General features: G+C 48.2%; 7 protein-coding genes across 7 annotated transcripts; 3 read left to right on the top strand and 4 right to left on the bottom strand.

Annotated features, from left to right (window-relative positions):
* Positions 1–1,037: 1,037 nt before the first annotated feature.
* On the bottom strand, positions 1,038–2,527 carry An11g05950 (uncharacterized protein; the record flags this gene model as incomplete). The annotated part of the gene is made up of 2 exons (XM_059750308.1): positions 1,038–1,455; positions 1,734–2,527. The coding sequence occupies 2 exons, from the start codon at positions 2,525–2,527 to the stop codon at positions 1,038–1,040; spliced, it is 1,212 nt and encodes a 403-aa protein (XP_059601630.1).
* A 751-nt stretch (positions 2,528–3,278) lies between these two features.
* On the top strand, positions 3,279–10,830 carry An11g05940 (uncharacterized protein; the record flags this gene model as incomplete). Its single annotated transcript, XM_001394542.1, has 7 exons — positions 3,279–3,618; positions 3,668–3,936; positions 3,987–4,328; positions 4,375–9,241; positions 9,297–9,883; positions 9,934–10,105; positions 10,160–10,830. 7 exons carry the CDS (start codon positions 3,279–3,281, stop codon positions 10,828–10,830), a joined length of 7,248 nt encoding a protein of 2,415 aa, XP_001394579.1.
* A 908-nt stretch (positions 10,831–11,738) lies between these two features.
* An11g05930 (uncharacterized protein) lies at positions 11,739–13,582 on the bottom strand (the record flags this gene model as incomplete). The annotated part of the gene is made up of 6 exons (XM_059750307.1): positions 11,739–12,089; positions 12,143–12,382; positions 12,434–12,791; positions 12,859–13,023; positions 13,248–13,328; positions 13,425–13,582. 6 exons carry the CDS (start codon positions 13,580–13,582, stop codon positions 11,739–11,741), a joined length of 1,353 nt encoding a protein of 450 aa, XP_059601629.1.
* Positions 13,583–15,083: 1,501 nt separating this feature from the next.
* An11g05920 (uncharacterized protein) lies at positions 15,084–16,433 on the top strand (the record flags this gene model as incomplete). The annotated part of the gene is made up of 1 exon (XM_001394540.3): positions 15,084–16,433. The coding sequence occupies one exon, from the start codon at positions 15,084–15,086 to the stop codon at positions 16,431–16,433; it is 1,350 nt and encodes a 449-aa protein (XP_001394577.3).
* A 399-nt stretch (positions 16,434–16,832) lies between these two features.
* On the bottom strand, positions 16,833–17,864 carry An11g05910 (uncharacterized protein; the record flags this gene model as incomplete). Its single annotated transcript, XM_001394539.1, has 1 exon — positions 16,833–17,864. One exon carries the CDS (start codon positions 17,862–17,864, stop codon positions 16,833–16,835), a length of 1,032 nt encoding a protein of 343 aa, XP_001394576.1.
* Positions 17,865–18,308: 444 nt separating this feature from the next.
* On the top strand, positions 18,309–20,010 carry An11g05900 (uncharacterized protein; the record flags this gene model as incomplete). The annotated part of the gene is made up of 4 exons (XM_059750306.1): positions 18,309–18,453; positions 18,755–19,085; positions 19,126–19,297; positions 19,366–20,010. The coding sequence occupies 4 exons, from the start codon at positions 18,309–18,311 to the stop codon at positions 20,008–20,010; spliced, it is 1,293 nt and encodes a 430-aa protein (XP_059601628.1).
* Positions 20,011–20,326: 316 nt separating this feature from the next.
* An11g05890 (hypothetical protein) lies at positions 20,327–21,482 on the bottom strand (the record flags this gene model as incomplete). Its single annotated transcript, XM_059750305.1, has 3 exons — positions 20,327–20,449; positions 20,608–20,846; positions 20,915–21,482. The coding sequence occupies 3 exons, from the start codon at positions 21,480–21,482 to the stop codon at positions 20,327–20,329; spliced, it is 930 nt and encodes a 309-aa protein (XP_059601627.1).
* Positions 21,483–22,624: the final 1,142 nt, after the last annotated feature.

The raw sequence follows: 22,624 nt of genomic DNA, 5'->3' as shown, positions 1-22,624 counted from the left end.
TGAACTCACAGTACAAGGCCCATGCCAAGTTGTAAATCAAGTACGCCCCTTCAAACGGCTCTCCAAAGCATTAATCCCTCTTTCGAGCTTCTTCATAAAACTAGTTTCGATCTTCTATTCAAGGTTCTTTTGGCGAACCCGCCATTAAACCAACGGCAACACAGGATCCACGTTCTCATTGTTCGCCATGCAGATCCACTGGCGTATAAGAGCCCGCTCAGTAGAACCGTGGCCAAGAATCCGGTGCCGACAGGGTCCAGATTCGCAAATATACTGAGCTATTGCATTGGACTCAAAGATATTAAGGCCGTCAGCTCCTCCAAATACCGGAATCTTGCCCATGGGATAGTCAGCGAGGAACTCAGCGGCTTTCTTATCCAACAGTGTATGAAGCCTTTGGGTTTTTCTAGCTCTATTCCATTGAGGTTTGCTACAACGATAATCTGGGCGAGAAATGGTTAGAGAGAGTTCAAAGGCAGTTTAATAGGTGCACACAGTCTCTGGCCCTAGGGTTGGGCATGAAGTCGAACATGTAGAGGAGACCAAATGGTGCTTTATTTTGGGTAGGGGTGGACTGTCTAGATCTAGACGATAGGGCAATAACAGTGACAATCATTACGAGGCAATGTGGTAGGTATAACCACTCCCATCATTTTAACTCCCAGCCAACTCCAATGCCTGCATACTACTGTAATATATGTGGGCCCTTTTGTGTATTCCTTGGTCTCTCATTGGTAGAATATATTTTGCTCATGATCATACCCGGATGCCAGACACTTTTTAGCTTGATTCTCGAAGGCTACTGAAGATTGCTTTATCCGTCTCTTAGCAGAAGTGGAGCTGCCTAGGTAGTCACACTGTGCATTACAGCTGACGACAAACCATACGTCGTTCAAGGAGGCCTGGTTGGAATTACTGGAACTAAGTTTTCTAGATACAGCATGTTCATTCCTGGAAACCAGATTTCTGATCACTCAATCTTTTGCCACCTCAATCGTACTATTTGGGAAATTCCCTGTTTAGATTTCCCACGAACGTCAGCTCCATCCGAAATCATATGTGACAAGAGGGTTCACCTCAACATTCAAAGGAGCTGGCGATGATAGCACGAGCTGATCTTCAGAGAGTTCAACCGTCCGTAACTGATACGAGCCATCTCCTTCAGGCCAGGAACAGACCTCCAGATGATGTTTCAACATGACGCTGCCGTCCGGCTGCGTCTCAACCCAGTATCGGCCAGTATATGCCAGAAGGTCATGTACGGTTTCCTTGACTTTCTTGGTGACTGCGGGCTGCAGCTGGACGGACATGCGGCCGTTTGGGTTAAAGTTTATGACACCACGAGCGCCTTTCCCCATGGGAAAGGTTTCGCTGCCATCCTGGAGCTGGGATCGATAGTCAAGGAGGGACCAAGAACCAAGTAAGGCTTGCTCAATGTCCTGTGGCGATCCCATACTGAGCGTGAAGGGTCAATTTTCTGTATGGAGAAGGCAGTGGCAAATCCCTGTATTGACGATAAACAACGTCTGGCAACAACAACGAGGAAGAAGATAGTGATTGCAGGAACGCAGAGGCTATTTGTATTGGCTCATGGATTCGGTAGCGCCGTTTTTCCTAATTGGGTCTTCTGCATATGTAGGAACCTTAATTCGTGATGTGCGATTTTGCAACCAGAAACATGGTATTCATATCCAGTAATTTATCTACCCCCAAATGCGCCAAGCCCACCTTACTGCAGCTCAACAGCATGGATTAGCCTCCGAATAAGATCAACGATACGGCTGGTCATCCCTTGCTCCAAAGGGATGCTATGCCCCCGTTTATGCTCCAGCTCCTCCCTATCGAAGGACTGACACATTTCGGCTAGGTTTCGGGATTGTGGATAGTACCCATCAGTCCTACCATAGACGTGTACTGTTGGTAGAGCTATCTTAATCGAGCCGTCAGCCGGGTATGGTCGGATCATACACTTCCCATAGGAGGGAAATCTTTTCCGATCCAAGAGATCGGGAATATTCGCTGCTATTTCCGCCGAGATGTCTTCCCCTGTGACTTCATCTCTGAAGGTTCCGTCATCCATCAATCGGAACGGGGTCGATTCCACGTTAAATGGCGCCGTAGCACAGAAAAAGACGGCGCACTTGAATGGTAGATGCGCGCCCTGATTCCTGAGAAGGTAGGAGGCGGCAACAGAGGCCCCTTGTGAAAAGCCCATGATGCCATCGAAAGGTCCATCATATTCCAATGCCTGGTCAATGAGCTCAAAGGCGTCGTATATCTGAGACGCAATAGGGAGGTTGAAGAACGAAAAGTACGGCCCTTCGGCGACTCCATACACGCCTGTGCAAAGATGAGCTTCGTTTGTGCTACGCGGGCTTGCGAGCCTACCTGGTCCGGCCTCAGATGGGATATCGCCTTCGACAAAGACAAAATCGTGCTGTGACCCTAGAGCCGCCTGGATCGCGGATAGTTGGGTCTTGAACACTTCGGCGTTTGAGCCGATTCCATGGAGGCAGAGAAACCGCATGTCTTCTTGAAAGGTCACTCACTTTAGGGACTGTGTAGGGAAGGTAAATGCTGTTAAGATGGTGTGGTGGACCAGTAGGAATTATCAAATGGAATATGCTGCTGCGGTCTCCATACAAAGCAACGGGAAGATGCTCCGATTAAATCCCATGACGTAATGTCAGCTATGGACACCTGATAGTAAATGATGTGGAATGTTGGCAACGATTCGAGGCAGATCTGCAGTATCTCCACAACGCCACCATACGTTTTTGGCAGAGTGTATGAGGTGCGGCGCCAAATTGACAGAGCGTTGACGATCCATGCAAGATGCCGTGCCCTTTCTTCAGATAGGTACATCAGTGGGCTGATCTTCCTGTAGCAGAAGCCTGACTGCTGACCTAGACTTGGGTTCTGGCCATCCTCAATCTGCATCGCGCGGAGATGTATGACTAGAACGTATATTAATTTCTTGCTTATAGTCCAATGATCGCCACTGAGAGTGGAGATTATACGCTTTTTGTATTATCTAGTATGTTACAATCACAAACTGCCCCGGGACAATACCAGACTGGAATGCGTCTGAGTAATTGTTGCAGGGGCGGGCTGCCCCCCGAGAAACTAATGTGCATGAAGAGAAGAGAAAAATCTCAGCATTAAACTTACTTATACTTTCTCTTTCAACTCTCCGATAACTACAGTAAGTTGGGATTTTTTGAGCTTATACCTGAAAAACACAAACATCTACATCATCGTTCGAAAACAAATCCACCATGCCCGGTACACAGGACAGTCCAGTTATGCCCATTGCCATCGTTGGCACTGGGGGCCGATTCCCGGGGGACGCATCGAATCCAGACCGGCTTTGGGAACTGCTCCTGAGCGCGAAAAGCACGCTCTCGGAGACGCCTAAAGATCGATTCAGCGCAGAGGCATTCTACCACCCGCAGCCTGATCGCCCAGGAACTTCAAACTCGCGTGGTGGCCACTTCATGAACCAAAAAATTGATGAATTCGATGCACCATTTTTCTCTATCACCCCTTCCGAGGCGAGAGCCATGGATCCCCAGCAGCGAATGTGCCTGGAAGTTGCATACGAGGCTATGGAAAATGGTTTGTTTTCTTCAGCCAGAAAGCCTTTCCCCAATCTGACTCTAAGCAGCGGGTATTACTATTGATCGTATCTCCGGATCTCGCACCTCTTGCTACGTCGGGTGCTTCAACCATGATTACCAGCTCCTTCAGAACTTGGATCTCGATAATCTTCCATTTTATCACGCAACAGGGACCGAGTCATCATGTCTCTCGAATCGCATCTCATGGTTCTTCAACTTGGCTGGCCCAAGCATGACAGTTGATACCGCATGTTCTTCGTCTCTCATAGCACTTCATCTTGCCTGTCAGAGTATTCGGCTCGGTGAATCAGAGATCGTACGTATTTTCGAGTTGAAAACCACAGAGGTGATCGCTGACTGAACCAGGCCCTTGTGGGTGGTGTTAACATCATCTCGTTCCCGGAGATTTACATGAAGCTTTCCAACCTGCAGATGGTCTCCCCAGATAGCAAGTCGAATACCTTCGATGAGAAGGCTAATGGCTACGGTCGTGGGGAGGGTACATGCTTTGTGGTGCTCAAACCATTAGATAAAGCTATTGAAGACAACGATGTGATTCGTGCAGTGATCCGCAATACAGGAAGTAACGAGGATGGGAACACACCCGGCCTGACACTTCCATCAAAGAACATGCAGAAAACCTTGATCGTAAAGGTGTACGAAGAGGCGGGATTGCAAATGAGAGACACCGGGTATTTTGAAGCACATGTAAGTTGCTACTGTGTTTAAGCCTGCTCTTGTTAATAGGCGGCAGGGTACTGGAACAGTCGCAGGGGATTCAATCGAGACCCAAGCCCTAGGAGAGACCATTGGAAAATCCAGACCGCCAGGTCAGCCACTCTGGATGGGATCGTTAAAGGCAAACATCGGTCATCTTGAAGGCGGCAGCGGTCTCGCATCCCTTATAAAAACTGTCTATGTTCTTGAAAAAGGCATCATTCCACCTCAAATCTGGCTGGACAAACTCAACCCCCGTATTCGCGCCGGGGAATGGAACTTGGCCGTGCCTACTGAAGTAACTCCGTGGCCGGATCAAGGCCCTCGGCGAGCTAGTATTAACTCGTTCGGGTTTGCTGGTGCGAATGCACATGTTATCCTGGAAGATGCTTGCTCTTATCTCGAGGCAAATGTTGGCAAGGGCCGTCACAATTCCAAAGTACCCGCGAAACTTGCCAACAACCCTGACCTGTGTGGTGACAAGCATGATGCAAATAGCCTCACTATGTCGCAAGATACACATGGCCATGTGCAACCGTTTCCGAAGTTGATTGTGTGGTCGGACCACGAGCAAGGCGGGCTGGAACGAATTTCGGAGTCATGGAAACAATTTCTCGGTGGAAAGTCCGGCATGCTCACGCAAGTCGAGCGGTCGAAAATGCTGTCGGACTTGGCGTATACAGCAGCAAAGCGGCGCACGCAGTTTCCCTGGAGGTCGTTCACTGTTTGCTCGGATCCAGGAGAGATAGCGAGCGGTGGGGTTGACATAGCCCCTGCTGTCCGGTCATCGCAGCGGCCCAGGCTTGCCCTCGTTTTCACTGGTCAGGGCGCGCAGCACTATGCAATGGGGCGCCAATTAATGCACTACGATGTATATGCCCATAGTATGAGAACTGCCGACCAATATTTGAAGTCTCTGGGCTGCCCATGGTCACTCGTGGAAGAGCTTTCTCGTGACGCAGAATCTTCCAGGATAAATCCTCCTGAATTCAGTCAGCCTCTTTGCATTGCATTGCAAGTGGCGATGGTTGACCTCCTGAAAAGCTTGAACATATGGCCCCCTGAGGCGTTGATTGGTCATTCTGGTGGAGAAACAGCGGCTGCTTATGCAAAGGGTGCCCTAACCCGAGAGGCAGCGTGGACAGTGGCATATCATCGCGGTCAGGTGTGCTCGATAGCACCAGACGTTAACCCAGACCATCCCCTCGATGGTGATATGTTAGCAGCTGCTATTAGCGAGCAGGAGGCTCAGTCTTATATTCAACAGGTGTCCTCTGGAAAGCTTGTCGTTGCCTGTGTCAACAGTCCGAACAGTGTTACCCTGTCTGGTGACGTTCCTGCAATTATCGATGCTGCGAAGCTCATAAAATCCGATGGGCATCTAGGTAAGAAGCTTGGGGTAAATCGAGCTTATCATTCAGCACATATGGAGGTGGTGGCGGACATGTACCGAGACCTTCTGAAAGATGTGCATGGTCTTCCAGAGACACCGGATTCACCGAAGATGTTTTCGTGTGTGACAGGAGCTCCAATTGGCAACTGTGACTTGGGTGGAGATTACTGGGTGACAAACCTCATAAACCAGGTTAAGTTCTCCCAGGAAATGCAAGCACTTATCAACCATTCGGACAGTCGGAGATCTAAACGCCCGAAGGGGTACTCCTATGTCAACCTCATGCTTGAGATAGGCCCTCACGGTGCCCTCCAAGGACCGGTGAAACAAAACCTAAAGGCAATGCAGGCAGATTGTACTAGCGTATCTGCCTTGGATCGGAATAAGGATGCAGCACAAAGCCTCCTGGAGGCAATTGGTGTCCTTTTCCAGCATGGGTACGATTCTAATATTGTTGCCGCAAACACCCCTGATCCAAGCGAAGCACCTCAGCTTCTTGTCGACCTGCCACCCTATCCGTGGAATCATTCTAATCGGTATTGGCACGAATCTGCTGTAGCCAGTGCATACCGGTTCAAGAAGTTTCCCAGGAAGGACCTCCTTGGAATCAGGGACAACGAGGGTAACAACGCCCATGCACGCTGGCGTCATTTCCTCCGCCCTTCCGAAAATCCCTGGATTGAAGATCATCAGGTGCAGGGTAAAGTGATTTATCCCGCCGCGGGAATGCTTGTCATGGTATTGGAAGCTGTGAAAGAAACGGCAGACCCCGACAGGGCGATAAACGCGTACGAGATACGTGATGTGTCTATCAAAAACGCCATTATTATTCCCAGGGGAGAAGAGGGAACAGAAACGATGGTACATTTTCACCGAAAATCCTCGGGATGGCAAGAATTTTCGATATATTCCCGTGTTGGCCACAATCCCTGGTCACAGAACTGCACTGGCATCGTGCGGTTACAATGTAAGGTCGATCAGGACATAGGGTCGTTCACAAATGAAGAAGAGGAGACAAACAGGTTGTATCGATCAGGATACGAGCAAGTAAAAAAACGATCCTCTCGGTCCATATCATCTGAGACTTTTTATGCAGAACAATCTGAACTAGATCTCCAGTTCGGTGAAACTTTTCAGAACGTCAGCAACATTCGATTGAACCAGGGAGAAATGGTTTTCGATGTTCAAACACCAGATGTAAGGAGCAAGATGCCGCAAAACTTCACTCATGACCACTTGGTGCATCCCTGTACTCTCGATCCGATTATCCATGCTTCACTTGCCATACTGAACCACGCAGAAGGAGAAAAAGGACCAGCAATCCCCACATCCATCGGTAGACTGGTTATATCTGCGGGTATCTCGTCTCGCCCGGGCACGGTCCTCAAGGCACACTCTTCAGCGACACGACATGGCCTCAGGGATGCAGAATTGAATATTCTGGCATCCTCTGAGGACTGGGAAAAGCCTCTTATCATCCTGGACAGAGTCAAAGTCACTCGCCTAGTAGGCGGTGTCGGCTCTGAGGGTCAGGATGATCTGGACATAGCGCAGACGAGAATTGCAAGCGAGATACACTGGGAACAAGATGCTTTGCATCTGAAGAGCCAGGAGCTTCGCAACCTGCATTTGCCAACCCCTGCAGCCGATGGTCCCGACAAAATGGGGCCTTTGGAATCATTCATCAGACTTCTCGGACACAAATTTTTGGATTTAAAGATTCTGGAAATAGGTGCCGAAGATGGCAATGTCACAGAGAGGCTTCTCGATGCGCTTGAGGGCCACGACGGTGAATCAGTGCCGTTACTGGAGCAGTACACTGCCACAGGATCAAATGATGAAGCAGCATTATTGGAGAAAACGATGCGTTCCCGTGGGCCATATTTTCATGTAACCCCATTAGCCCCGAGCCAAGATTGGCAGGAGCAAGGATTATCGTCCCGAACATATCATTGTATCATCATCAACGCTCGGGACGGACGGACGGCAGCCGGATATGCAATTGAGCAATCCAAAGGTTTGCTAAAAGCCAACGGGGTTCTGATTGTACTTCTCGCAAAGGGCTCTAGTGAGTACCGAGAAACGTGGATACAGAACCTGGAAGAGAGAAGTATGACGGACATTGAATACGTGGCATCGGAAGATCATAACAGTGCCGCCTCTTCCATTCCATTCCTTAGCTCAAGGATGGCGGTTGATTTGGACAGCACCCTTCCTAAAGACATTCTGCTTATCGGCCCTTGTCGCCCTGGTGAGCTGTCGAAAAGCCTGACAGAGCAGCTACAGTCTCATGGTATACGCGTACATCATGCCACTCTATGCGATACGGAGAGGATGGACCTCGGAGACAGATTCTGTCTATTTCTCCCGGAGTTGGAGCGCCCGATACTGTTTGATCTCAACACAGAGAATTTCTTGCTTCTCAAGCGTCTACTTCTTGAGTCAAAGGGCACACTGTGGGTAACGGCAGGTGCGACTTTAGAATGCAGTAATCCCAAAGCATCGTTAGTCACGGGGCTTTTCCGGAGTGTTAGCCATGAGCACCCCGAACTATCACTGAGGACACTTGACTTGGATACCGAAGACTCTCACAGCCATGTCGGTGCTAGCATGGTTATGGGTGTTCTGAAACGCATTGCGAATGGAGATATCGACCACGAATTTACGGTGCGTAGTGGTCGAATCCTGATTCCGCGTATCAGAATGAATAAGAGGCTCAATGACTTTTATTCAGTTCTGCGCAACGGACCTCAGTTGGAGCTTGGACCACTGAAACAACCGGGAAGATCATTGGCACTTTGCCTGGGTGCGCCGGGGGCCTTTGATTCGATTCATTTCCTGGATGATCTGAGCCACCAAGAATTATTGTCCCCTGACACTGTCGAGATAGAAGTCAAGGCAACCGGGCTTAGCTCGCATGATCTTCTGTCAGCGCTTGACCAATTCGCCAACCCTACGTTCGGCCATGAGTGTAGCGGAATCATCCGCAATGTGGGCAAAGCTGTCACCAAGTACCGAACAGGAGACCGAGTCATGGCCTGGAGTTCCGGGGCTTTTGCAAATTTCACTCGCGTTCCAGAAGCCATGGTGCAGCCGATGCCATTTGGGATGCCTTTTCCAGTGGCAGCGTCATTGCCAGTCAGCTACTGTGTTGCCTATCATTCCTTAGTTGAATGTGCGAGACTGCAACGTGGCGAGAGCCTTCTCATCCATACGGGGGCTGGGGGGGTAGGGCAAGCCGCCATCATGATCGCACTAAATTTGGGCGCCGAGGTGTATGTCACAGTAGGGTCAGAAGAGAAGAAGTTTCACCTCATGGATACATACGGCATTCAGGATGATCACATCTTCTACAGCCGGGATCTCAGCTTCTCTCAAGGAGTGTCTAGGTTGACCAAAGGGAGTGGTATTGATGTTGTGCTCAGTTCGCTGTCAGGTGAACAGCTTCAACATTCACGATCATGCATGGCTTCGTTTGGACGATTTGTGGACATACGATTGAATCGTACTGGTGAGTATCTCCTCGAATCATTGCCTCATATACTTGCTAAGACATGACAGCCGAGGACCGGGGCTTAACATGGGTCCTCTTCCCAAGAATGTGGCATCTTTTTGTGTCAATGTTTTTGAACTACGCGACACGTATCTGCCGCGCGCCTCGAACCTGTTTGAGAATGCGATGAGATTCTATTTTGAGAATAATTGTTACCCGCCGTCCCCTTTGCATGTCATGACCTTTCCGGAAATTCCCGATGGTCTCCGACTTCTCCACAGCGGCAAGCAGATGGGCAAGGTCATTTTCCAGGCCAAGGATGAGGACCAAGTCTTGGCCATTCCACCTCCCATAAAGCCAACAAAGCTTGATGCAGATGCCACGTACATCATAGCTGGAGGCTTTGGCGGGCTTGGCCAACATATTGCAAAGTGGATGGCGCAACGAGGTGCTCGAACTCTGGTCTTTTTGTCACGCAGCGGTTCAGACCATCTTGATGCCCCAAGGGTACTCGAGGAAATCGCTAGCGAAGGAGCAAACGGTGTAACATACAAATGTGACATCTGTGATTTGGAGCAGGTCGAAGCGACAATGAAGCGGATGGCGACGGACGGGTTACCGGCTGTTCGAGGAATTGTGCAGGCTGCGATGGCTCTTGCCGTGAGCATTCACCGACTCTTGCAGCGGGATTTGACTGACGTCCCTCACAGGATTCAACATTTGAACAAATGACAGCCAATCAATGGGCGCTGAGCACCAAGATCAAAGCCCTAGGCTCTTGGAATATGCACCTCACAGCACCAGCAGAAATAGATTTCTTCGTTATGCTATCCTCGGCTTCTGGTATTGCCGGACTGCGTGGCCAGGGGAATTATGCAGCCGGTTTGTCTTGCTTCTTTTCACCTCATGTCTCCGGTGACTAATCAGGTATCATAGGAAACGCCTTCATGGATGCACTTGCACATCATCGCCATGCACGGGGTCTACCTGCAGTGTCGATTGATGTCGGCCCTGTAACTGACATAGGATACATGGCCCAGAAAAGCGAGATTAAAGAACTTATCAGATCCCTCGGTTTTGTCGGTCTCAATGGTGACGAGCTTCTCGGTATTCTGCAAACAACAATGGGCAGTGACGAAAACACCCGCAAGTCCAGCAACCCGCAGATCATTCTGGGGATGCCTACTGGTGGATATCTGGTCGCCGAGGGTCTTGATGTGCCATACACCCTTTCCAACGCCCGGCTGGCCCGTCTAAGCCGAATCGGAGCGATAAGCAAAGACGACGGTGAATCCGGTCCGGCACTATCGGAACAGATGAACAAGGCGCCTAGCCGAGCGTCTGCCACTGAGACAGTGACGGACGCGCTCAGGGCTCGGCTGGCGAATCAGATGATGGTCGAAGTTGAGGACGTTGACGCATCGAGGCCTGTCAGTGCATATGGAGTGGACAGCTTGACTGCTGTTGATATTCGCGTATGGTGTTTGAAGGAGGCCCAAGCTGACGTCTCCATTCTGGACATTGTGAGTAATTCCTCGATTATGGAACTGGCGCAGACGGTTGTGGAGAACTCGCGGTTGGCTTTGAATGACAAGTGGGAGGACTAGCGGGAGTTGACTTCTACTGTCTTGACCATCGCAAAGAGTACTTCTTATGGATAGTAAACTTATCAACATCCCCGAGAATCCCAAATAAAATAATCATTTAGGTATTCGCCAGTGAGTACCTGAAAGTTGGGCGGATAGGCTCTAAAATGCTGCAATACATTAGAGACGGACGCACTTAAATATATATATTGCCCTCATATCTTCGTGTTAGGTCGATCGGTACGTAGTTCGATGAATAGGAGGTCATCTATGAAGCAGAACAAAAAGAAAAAGAAAAAAAAAAAACAAAAAAGGGTTTCTTCGCCTAATGTAAGTGACATACTTATGATATTAAATAAAAATCATATAAATGATTATTGTCCATATTCCGAGATCTTGAAAAGAAGTAAAGGAGGGCATATTGGATATTAAATTAACATTATTTATGCTTCACTTTTATATACATTATCCGGCTCTGGAGTAAGCTAGTCTTCTGCGACTGCGTTCTGTTTGATTAACTCTTACCTTGATATACAATTATGATAGAAGCATCTACGGTTGTATGCTTTATGGTAGAAAAGCTTGGGTTGAATTGTATAGTAGTGGCAGTTATAAAACCTCCTCAAATACCACACGTCTCTGTTGTCGAGAGAAGTGTGGTATTTGATCTGCGACACGACGTAAAGTGGACTCCTAGAGCAACTGGTTTCTTGTAGAATGACGATGTCTTTAGTCTTTCGTGCCCGGCCAATATATCTTTGAATGATATGATACTAGCGAGCCAGCAGAGCGGTTTGTTGGGGTCGCTACCGACTATGGTTTAATGCGCCCTCTCTTGTTCCCTAGTTGAACGGGTTGAAGAACCATATAACTCAAACTGCCCAGTAACACGGTCCCACTCTAACAGGATTTTGGCGGCTAAAACATGTTCAATAACTGTAACGGAACAGCCGATCTTCAATATCAGTGATATCCTCGGTGTGCAACACGATCTCGGCAGAAGTGCGGGTGTCCTGGTCCCGCTTGATATTTTCAGCCCGGCACAGGTACCAATAAAGGACCATAGCTAGGACTAGCACACACCACGTCACAATTGCAGTTACGACTCCTTCGAAAAACCTGGGCGCGGATTTTGTCTGCCAAAGCTGCGGGCCTGCGATACAACCAACACAATAGCCGATGAAATACATTGTGTTTGCCATCGCTCGCTTCGTGTTTCCCTTCACGTTTGACGCGCTCAGACTAAGAAGAATAACCATCACATCTGAAATACAGGACGCCTAGGATCAGGGTAAGCACATGCTCTAGATTAAACCAAGTAGACGAAACCTACTAGCCAAGAGGACACTATCAATCCCCAACCTGTCGTAAGCGGAAGCTTCAGGAGAAGGACGTTGCCAATCAGGGGAGGGATTGAAAGTAGAATGACCACTAAGCTTCGGTTGTTCGGAAGAAGCTGGCAGCCAAGTACACCAATCCAGATCGCGACTATCTGGACGGCTCCTGATGGCGATGTATACAACATCGTTTGGTATTTATCGTAATTGAGGTTTTTGATAATCAAGGAAGCAAACTGACTTGTGTGAGCTTTGCCCATCGACGACAAGTTGAAGGATAAACATACCGTTAGGACGGGCGACTGCATGGTGACGAGAATACCAAAAGCGAAGATAAACCACGCCCGGACATCCAACAAAGTCTCTATCACCTGTGCTTTGGAGAAATTGGTCCTATCACCTCCTTCTCTGTCTTGTGCCATTCTTGCCAGTAGAACCTCTCGCTCCCTCTCCGATAGGAACCATGCTTTTTGAGGACCAGTAGGTACTAGAAAATAGAAAACAACTCCGAAGGCAGCTGTAAGCGCACCGCAGACGAGGAAGAGAACCCTCCACGGTTCCAATCGCGGGTAGTGCTGTTTGCCGATTCCGTACATAAGCAGGCTTCCAAGGACTTGGGCCAGGCCGTTCATTGTGACCCAGATGCTGTAGTTGTATTCATGAAGTAAGTAAAATGTACTGTCAATGAGCTTTCCTCACTTTGCTTTCTTACCCTACTCTTGAAGCATGCTCCTTTTTCCTGTACCACATACTGGTGAGAGTCACAAATGCTGGAGAGACAGCCCCTTCCGTAACCCCAAGAAGAAATCTTACGGCCCCGAACCCTGCAAAATTTGTCGGCGCCGCAAGGCACATGCACACGGCACCCCAGAAAACGCTGTTCGTGAACTCAGTCAAAATTTGACACATGTACTGCCGTCAACCGTGGACTCACATCGTTGCACCGACAAACTTGGTAAGAGGAAGCCGGCTCATTAAGTATATGAAGGGATACTCTGCAACTAGTTGACCTGTCGAGACCATCAGTTTTGTCAATCTAGCATAGAACAACAATCACTTTTACCGAGATAAAACAATGATGAGCACCACGAATACTCGGACCCCTCTAGCGAAAGATCATCAATGAGCCCGAATACCGATGCGTAGCTGAGGCTCTGCTTGTCGAGATCTTGGTTTGTCAGCCTAGGCAAACTTTGATTCCTCGTTCTGGTTACGTACATTGAAAGAAAAACACCAAGCACATCTTTGGAGTCGACGTTAGCATTGATTCGGCCTCACGGGATAAAATTACCAACCAGTGGTAGAATGAAGCAGTCGATCTTCCTAACTACGCGCTTCTCTTCCTCCGCTGAAAAATGTAATCGAATAGTCCCGACATCGATGTTTACATCTTTCGATGTACTTGGGTCCGTCGTCTTTGGTTCCACTTTCATCATCAATATGGGTGGCAAAATTTTCGCAGCAATGTGTTGAGGGTGAGATGGTCAGAGAAGGGGGAAGTACCTTCCCAGTTATGCAGGGCCACTGTAGCTATGTTGTCGCCCAGTGCATTGTGCCGTCCATGATGTTGGCATGCGGGGTAAATTCCCGATAGCTGAGATATGATAGATTATTCTCGGCAAATCAGAGTTCGTCTCGAGTTTCTGCAAGTACAAGACAGGTTTAGTGCTCGGATATTCTCCGTGATATCTTCATGGAATATCTGCACCTGATAAAGATATTGCTAGCTTACAGACCTAATACAGATCGAGGGTGCGGCTCGCTTGGAGAAGGTTGGATTCAGAATTCGCTCCCAAGCAGCCGATGGGATCCATAACTTGAGGCACCGCTACGCCAAAAGCGATACCCGAAAGATGGTGTCTGACATTATTAGTGAGGTACTTGTTTAGAAGCCCGCGACACGAAAGGTTCGCCCATGCCTAAGCCCAGTATCCAGTTTGACCGCCCGAATTGGACCATGCCATTTCCCTCCCATGTAGTTCTATGCCTATTTTTGGGCATGCGAACCCCAGGAAGCTATGAACGTATATATTTGCCCGCAACCTACAGTGACTTGGGGACGGGTTTTTCTCAGAGAGCGACGGTCTTGGATCCGCATGAACAACCTCCAGCCAAGACGTGCATGCCATGTAAAATTACTTAAGGATCTAACCATATAGTTTTTGAGCAGATACTGAATGACATCGACAATAATGAGTACAAGATACTGCTTGACATATTCGATCGTACAGGCAGAAATACCAATCATCACATCACCACATTGACAAGAGCTTGATTGACGTGTGTGAACAGCCCATCTACAGTTACCACACTTTATCGTTATCAAGACGCTAAGTGTCAGGATCCCATCCTAGTGCGCTTCAGGAATGAACCCTCCGGATCTAAACCACAAGGTTATTCGGTAAAAGACTAGAATTCTGAGTCAATTAATTTTTTTTTTCTTTTTTTTGGGTTTTAATAAAATAATCAAATCAGTATTATGAAATAGTATTTTACATTAAAGACTCAGATACAGGCTTCTACTTAGAATCTTTTATGTAGTTTACTTACAAATCTAGATATTAAATATATTATATTAAATTGGCAGCAGGATCAGTTTGGTCGAAACGCGTTGTTTTGGGGTGGTCGGGTAGACAGTGGTGGTCGGGTCCCGCGGAATGACTACTACTGCTCTTATCCTCGGCCGACTATGAGCCGATCTAGCCTCGGTCTGAAATGGATACTTCGCTATCAGGCTCCCCCGGCACAAAGATGAGGGGTATTATTAAAGATCTCCGCTAATGTAACCCGGAGGCCTATTGATTCAACACACAGTCGGGATCAAGTTCTGAGTGAATTACTGGTAAGGAAGTAGCATTACACTTCCATCCTGAGTTATCTGAACCGAATTACAATATTTCGTTTGCATCTTGTTCTGACATTTGGCAATAGTCAGGTATGCAGTTACATGCCGACTCAATGAGTAGCAACAATCCGAGCAAGCCATGGTTGCCTCGAGCCGCAGCCCCGGAAATCATATTTTACAACGCCAATATCGTGGATGTGGACGCAGGCGACATTATTCCTAACTCTGTGGTGCATATCAAGGACGGACGTATTGTGGAAGTATCGTCTGGCGATGTGGCAACTCCTCCAGATGCAGTGGATCTAGAAGGCCAGTATATCTGCCCTGGATTGATCGACTGTCATGTACACATTACGGCAACGCCGGGATCTCCATCTCTTAAGGATATGTTTTCTGCAAGTCCAAATACCATCGCGTATCGATCAACCTTTGTTGCACGCGAGATGCTACTTCGAGGATTCACCACGGTCCGCGATACCGGTGGCGCCGATTACGCTCTGCGTGAAGCGATAGAGGAAGGCTTGGTTGCAGGTCCACGGCTATTTATCGCTGGCAAAGCACTCTCGCAAACAGGCGGTCACGGGGATTTGCGCGCCAATTATCAGGGATCTGAGTATAAATGCTGTGGTGGGCACACCCCGGAGCTGGCACGAGTATGCAATGGTGTCCCCGAGTGTTTGGAGGCTGCCCGGGACGAGCTTAGGCAAGGAGCCAACTTCTTAAAGATCATGTGCGGTGGTGGTGTAGCAACACCATCAGATGCGCTTGATATGCTGCAGTTTACCCCGGAAGAGATTCGTGCGATCACGACGACTGCCAAGCAGTCCAAGACCTACGTTACGGCACATGCCTACACTGTGGATGCTATTCGCCATGCCGTTGATAACGGTGTTCGAGGCATCGAGCACGGGAATTTCATCGATGAGGAAACTGCGGCATATTGTGCCAAATTGGGCGTTGTCTTTACTCCAACCTTGGTAACTTATTATGGCATGTCCAAGCCACCCTTTGACAAATTCCTGGATGACTTCAGCCAGGCCAAAAATCGACAAGTTCTAGCCAGTGGTCTAGAAGCTTTGTCAATTTTGCACAAAGCAGGGGCGTTGATATGCTATGGCTCCGATCTCTTGGCTGGGTTACATCCTCTTCAAAACCAAGAATTTTCGATTAGGTCAGGCGTTCTGAGTGCAAAGGATATTCTGAAATCTGCTACTGTGAATGCAGCACGGTATCTGGGGATGGAAAACCAACTCGGGTGCATAAAAGAAGGCAGCATTGCGGACATGCTGATTCTGACATCTAATCCTTTGGAAGACATCACGGTGCTCGATCGCATTCAGGATAACCTTGTAGCTATTCTCAAGGATGGTCGTGTTGTTTCTAAAAATGTGGACTGGCTATCGGTTGATCCTTTATATGATACTCACCACATCCAGGACTAGTGACCGAATCTTATATTAGGGAGTCTTCTTCACATCGAGAACCCCGCAGCATTTTGGCCAACAACTTTCTTATCGAGCATCTAGTGGCATCCAAACTACCATTCAGCTTATTATTCTGCATGGCGCAGTTACATAGACTCAGAATCAACACCTAATTAAAATATTTCCCACGAATTGCCAATAAGTCCCGCCTACCAAGATCAGGTTATCTATCTGTTCAATTTCTATTTCCTTGATACGACCGTTTATGTATCCTTTTGACGGTGGCGAGATTTCCTTTGGGTATATTTATGGAGGGCTACCACGTAGCTATTACACTCGAACAAATGTTCTTCGGACAGAGGTAATCCAGACCAGACTTAAAATATATGAGATTTTCATCCTCGCTAGCTAAGCCCCTCAGTCTGATATAATTCTTAACACATATTTCACGGCACTAGCCTTCCCGGCCTTAAGATTATTCAGAGCAACTTCAACACCCTCCAAACCACCCGGAATGATCTCATGTGGATGAGCCTTGAGCCAACCCTCACTCAGCCCCCTGGTCATCATCCGCGACCACACATAGGCGAAGTCCTTGTCATCCCCATGGCTAGTTCCCACGTTGCTAAACTCAACCCGTATTGTGCCAGGTAATTGTTGAGGTGCCTCCGGCGTAACGATCGACACTGCGCCCGAGGTCTGGTCCAGAACCTTCCCAATCACCTGGAAGCTCGATGTCTCACTGACTGCATCTAGCGCATAGCGGAGACTTTCCCCGGCAGGAATGGCATCTAGGATGCCCTGTACAACGGCAGATTCACCATCGCGATAGTCAATGACGACATCACCCTTTTCACTGTTCATCAAACTCCTAGCATAATCCATGCCTCTTCCAGCAATACCAATGACAGGATGAATATCAGCTTTCTGTAGCAGCTTAATTGCAAATGATCCGACGGCTGTTGCAGCACCGTAGACAAGAACTCCGCCTGGAGGCTTGATTGCCCAGGATTTGTTCCCGAACCATGGTTCAGGTAGGCCCAACCGTGCAAACAGTGCAAGAGAGGCGGTCAATGCTGCCAGTGGGACAGTTGATGCTTCCTCAAAGGAAATATGCGCTGGGATGTGAAATGTGGCGTGCACTTTCCCGATGGCGTATTCGGCGAAGCTCCCATGCGGCGTCATGAAATCATGGAAGGCGGCTACTCGGTCTCCGACTTTGAATTCGGAGACATTTTCGCCGATCTCGTGGACGTAGCCAGCAATGTCATCGCCAGTATTCGTCCCGTTAAATACATCGAACCAGTCGGGAAATTTCCAGTCTTTGGGGTTCGTGCCGCTAACAATGACTTCGATCAGAATTTCGTCCGGTCCCGGTTTGGGTATAGGCACAGAGTGGGTTTTGACTTCCATTGACCCATTCTTGCTGAAGACAAGCGCTTCCTTCATTTTTCCAGGTATTGGTACAAGGAATCAACACTGTGAGGAATGGATGGGTTGGTAGTAAGTAGGGATAGAAACGATCTTGACAAGCAAGGGCCTCATGAGAGATGATATGTGGGACATGGTTTGAGTTTATATATCTTTGATCTACCACTTAGACCTGGACCGCCGCCACAGTAACTCCGAGTATAATGTAACCCCATATAGCATGCTTGGTCATCTTCTATCATTACAACTCAAAATAAACTTCTTTCCCCTTCTTTTGAAAGAAGATGAGCCATCTTGTCGAATGACGATGGAGATACACGCATGCGATTATTCCAACCGAGCTGCCATGATCCACTGACCCACATTGTGTGCTAACCACAAGAAGAAGCATTAGTCGCCAAGACTCATTAATGATGGGGATTTGCCGAATCTCCACCGCCTTCCCTCTTCCCTCATGACCACATGACCCCAAGTGTCTCGGCTTCTCTTCCTGGTTCTGCCGGTCCCGTCATGCTCGCTCCTCCGCCTTCCCGCGTAATGCAGCATAGGCATCATGAAAGTGAAGAGCCGCTCAGTATGTCAGAACTGTCGGCAAAGGAAATATACAGTGAGTTTCAAACGTCATTTAACCACCGCTCTTCTGCTTGGATCTTTTTAGACTAGCATTGGCTAAAGTAGTCTCGTTCAGTGCGATGGAAAACGCCCGGCCTGCTCTCAATGTGTACTAACCAAGAGAGACTGCCCGGGATACGAAGAGGTGACTTTTCTGCCACCCAAGACTGCTGGACAGCCGGTCATCGTTTCGGGACCACCGAAAAGCCCTATATCACGTGAGACGTAGCTATCACGTTCCAGATCATCCACCAGATGTCTTATGCTTAATCTCTCGGCATTCCGATGGTCGACAGATGAAGAGTTCTTCGGTTTAGTTACGGAGTACTTCACTCCCCAATATTATAGTCAGGAGCAATATGTCCGCACCGACGGCCACTGCTCGACCCTGTGTAGCCCTTGGCTCGAAACCGTCCCTCTGCTTCTAGACACAAGCAAGAGTACACCTCTTCTGTCAGTGTCGCTCCGAACTTTAGGCTACTCAATCATCACCAAGGAAAATAGAGACCGTAGGAGCAATCAATGGGATCTCTGTCGCGCACAGTCATATACGAAAGCTGTGCGTTCATTGAAAAATAAAATCACCGAAGATGACGGTGGTTGCAATGAATCCGCTGCTGCTATTATGTGCTTATGTCTCGCTGAGGTAGGCTGCACTTTCATTCAGTTCGGCCAGAGAGAGAATGGCTACTGACAGCTACAAGTGGTTAGTACCCACATCCCGAGAGGGCTGGATCGCCCACATCAGAGGTATCGGCCGGATGATGGAAATGTGTGGCCCAGAGTCATTTGCTAGACCGGTTTCGCACCAGCTCTTTATCGGCTTCCGGCCGCTAGTTGTACGTATCAAACATATTGCCCAAATGGCACGTAATCAATCGGTTACAAGCGACTAACATAGACCTAGATCCTGGAGGCGTGCATCTCCCGTCAAGATACATTCCTGTCCTCACATGAGTGGCGGACAATACCGTTCGCGCTCCTAGAACCATCGCCATTGCAAACGCTATTAAGTCACGGTTCTATCCTGCCTTCCATTTTACAGAGAGTCCAGTCTATAGACTCCCTGCCTCTCAAAGATAGGCGATCCGAGTGTCAAAGTATTCTTGCGGATCTAATAAATACTTTGCAGGAGCTTGACATATGGGAACAGTCTCTGCAAGCTGCGATAAATGGTCCACTATGTTGGCCAATAACAACGTGTTCATCTCCGGCGAGGGCTAATAGTGCGGTAGAGGGGTCTTTGTGGTTTTACAGCCTTCCAATTGCCACATCCTTGACGCATTTATGGGCCTTTCGTGCAGTGTGTTTCAGTCAGATAGCACACCTGTTATCATCAGATCCGACGCTTCGCACGGAGGCAATGCGGACTTGCCTGAACGTGTCTGAAATGGAGGACTGTCGCCAGCAAACTTTTGCCTTCCACAGAATGGTTTGCCAGAGTATGCTCTATTTCAAACAGAGCACGTTGAGATTCTACGGTGCAGCGGCGGTCACCCTTCCGCTAAGAGTGACACAGATGGCCTTGTTACTGCTGCCTGCGGATTCGTGATATGCGGCCTTTTTCTCTGGTGAGCATGGTATCTTTTCAATTAAATCAATGGGGCCTGATGCTCCAAAGTCCGGCTCAGAATGTATCCCTTATTATTGCCATTTTGCCTAGGGCCAAACAAAGCATTTGATGACTGGATGAAGGTCATCCTCTCAATCATTTCGTGTTTTCGATGCAACTGGCTGGTTAATGCGGGTACATACTATCAGGAGTGGGAGAACATAATCTGTGAAAGAACTGAAAAGTGATTCCCGGCCAAGTATCCATGCTTATCCATCCCATTTCAAGTACCCCTCCTCCCCCATACCATAATATCTTACGGAAGCAAAAATAATAAACCAGTCCTACGAAGTTCTGAAAATACCGCAGGCAACCCCACGATTAGCTCCCATGGCAATACCTGAAAATTCAAAAAGGTCTTTTGAGGCATCAGCTCCTGCTGGTCTTTGTGAGTTCGTACTTCGATGGCGTTGAAGTCAGGGGCGCCTCCCTCTCAGATTAGGTGGGCTTCTCGATCGTCGGATTAGGGTCTGCCTCCGAGTAGTCTGGGTATATCGGTCAGAAAAATATCCGAAACAGGAATGGGCCACGGCTTACCAGACGTTTGCCGTATCTCACAGGGTAGTAGCTCCATTCTTCATGGGCTGCCCTGATTACCATGGCCAAAAGGCACTCTCGAAGTGATCCAACACTGGAAGTTGAGATAGTACTTGCGCTAATTGCCTGAGACACGGCAAAGTGGGTATCATCAACCCTTTTCAAGAACCAAGTGTATTCATAGACCGTATAAATGCCATATCGGCAGTAATTATCGTCCATGTATCGGGCCAGCTGACCTATCATTTCGAAGACCATAGTTAAAATACTGATTGAGACTACCCAGAGAAATATAATAGAAACTCACCCATCTTTTGAGACATAAAAGTCTTCCAAGTTTCATTCTTTCCTGGCTGGAATCCCCAGTGAGTTTTTACTTCACAAAGTGCCCGGATCGTATGCCTTTGGCTCTCAACCAAGACAATATCTGGAATTAGAGTACCCCTTTTCCCGCCTTTCGGGTTCACCTCATCCTCGCTCTCATCACGACCATGCTTCTTTTTCTTGTTACCCTTGCGCCTATTTACGCCCCACTGTGAGTCGCCGAAGGACATACCCAAATTTAGAAAATTTACTACCTCACCTACGGGATGCAGGGCGTTCTGAACGAAACGACCCTGCACCCCCAGTTCATTCGCAACGCCGAAGGTCTCAGTGGGTATAACGGGCATAAAGGGAGAATGATTCCCGCAATAGGGATCAGACAGGTGCTTAGTGCTTTGGGTAAAGTCCTCCCAATCCAGGAGTTGCTCTGTTTGCAGTCTGAACTTGGAACCGCCGGGTTTCAGCGTGCGGTACTCCTCTTCGGTGCGCAAATGCGGGATAGGGGCCCAAATGCGCTCAAGGTGGCCCCGTGGCAGTATTTTGTTGGCCATTATCCGGGTCTTTGCTTGAGAAAAGCTATATTCCGCGTCTTACGCCTAAAGACTTAGCCAACCGAAAGACGAGGCGTGGTAGCTCCAAGATCAAATGACCGATGATTATGAAGTCTGCAAAATGTAAATTCGTTTGCTCGTCGTTTTGTTTAGTCATTGCTATTCACAAGTAACTATGGATTCCCATGGATGGCTTCATTGGAAGTATATTCACCGCACCATCATCTGTTCGTAGGGAATATATCCCTTTCCGACCTTTTCATTAGAACAAAATCATCTCTTCTCAATTCATTACAGAAGCCCTGGTCGCCAGTTGGTTATAGCCAAAGTTCAGCTGTTCTACGCCGATGCCATTCTAGAGTAGACGTAAAGATTCTTTGCGATACAATGTTTCGAGGATTACATCCCACTGAAGGGGTCTAGCTTGCGAGGTTAAGAAACCTCATGTTATCTGGTCTAACTTGATAAGATCGCCGCACACACGGATCTGGGAGCTACTACTGACTATGATTCACTCATATCAGACCCGCAGGCGATCCGCTACGTCGCCGGGTTCATGCTGCAAGCAGGCTTGCTCGGACAGTTCAGTCATATTAAACTTAATTCTGATTCTGATCCCGACCTGAACCAGGAACAAGTAGGCCTCAGGGCCATGGGGATAGATGCTGAAGATACTGAGTAGAAGGACCCATATACATCCTGTGTGAGTCAGTAGAAAAGGCCATGTATATTAAAAGAAACATGTATATTAGAGACAAAATATAAATAAAGAATAAAGAGATTGGTGACTTGCAGGCAGCTGGCCAGTCAGCTGTGATACTCGTTTATATCTACTTTTGTATAACTATGCTTTACTTTTGTTGTATTTAGTTATGTTGAGCTACGGCGACGACCTTCCTACGTTATAGCATGCGTTGTTTTAAATTTTTACTGCGAGCTTAAGGGATTTGACGGCGTTCAGGGCCATATTCCTGCTTTAAACGGTGAAGCACCTGCATAGCTAGCATCTTACTTAGCAGGCTCGATCAGGTATAAGGATATGAATTGAATTGAATTGAATTGAACTATCTGTCTAACACTGGTATAACTTGTCCGAAGAAAGTTTGTTCGAGTGTAATCGCTACCTGGTGGCCCTCTAAGTG

The sequence above is a fragment of the Aspergillus niger genome (assembly GCF_000002855.4).
Source record: "Aspergillus niger supercontig An11".
NCBI lineage: Eukaryota > Fungi > Ascomycota > Eurotiomycetes > Eurotiales > Aspergillaceae > Aspergillus > Aspergillus niger.
This window is presented reverse-complemented; position numbering and strand designations above follow the sequence as displayed.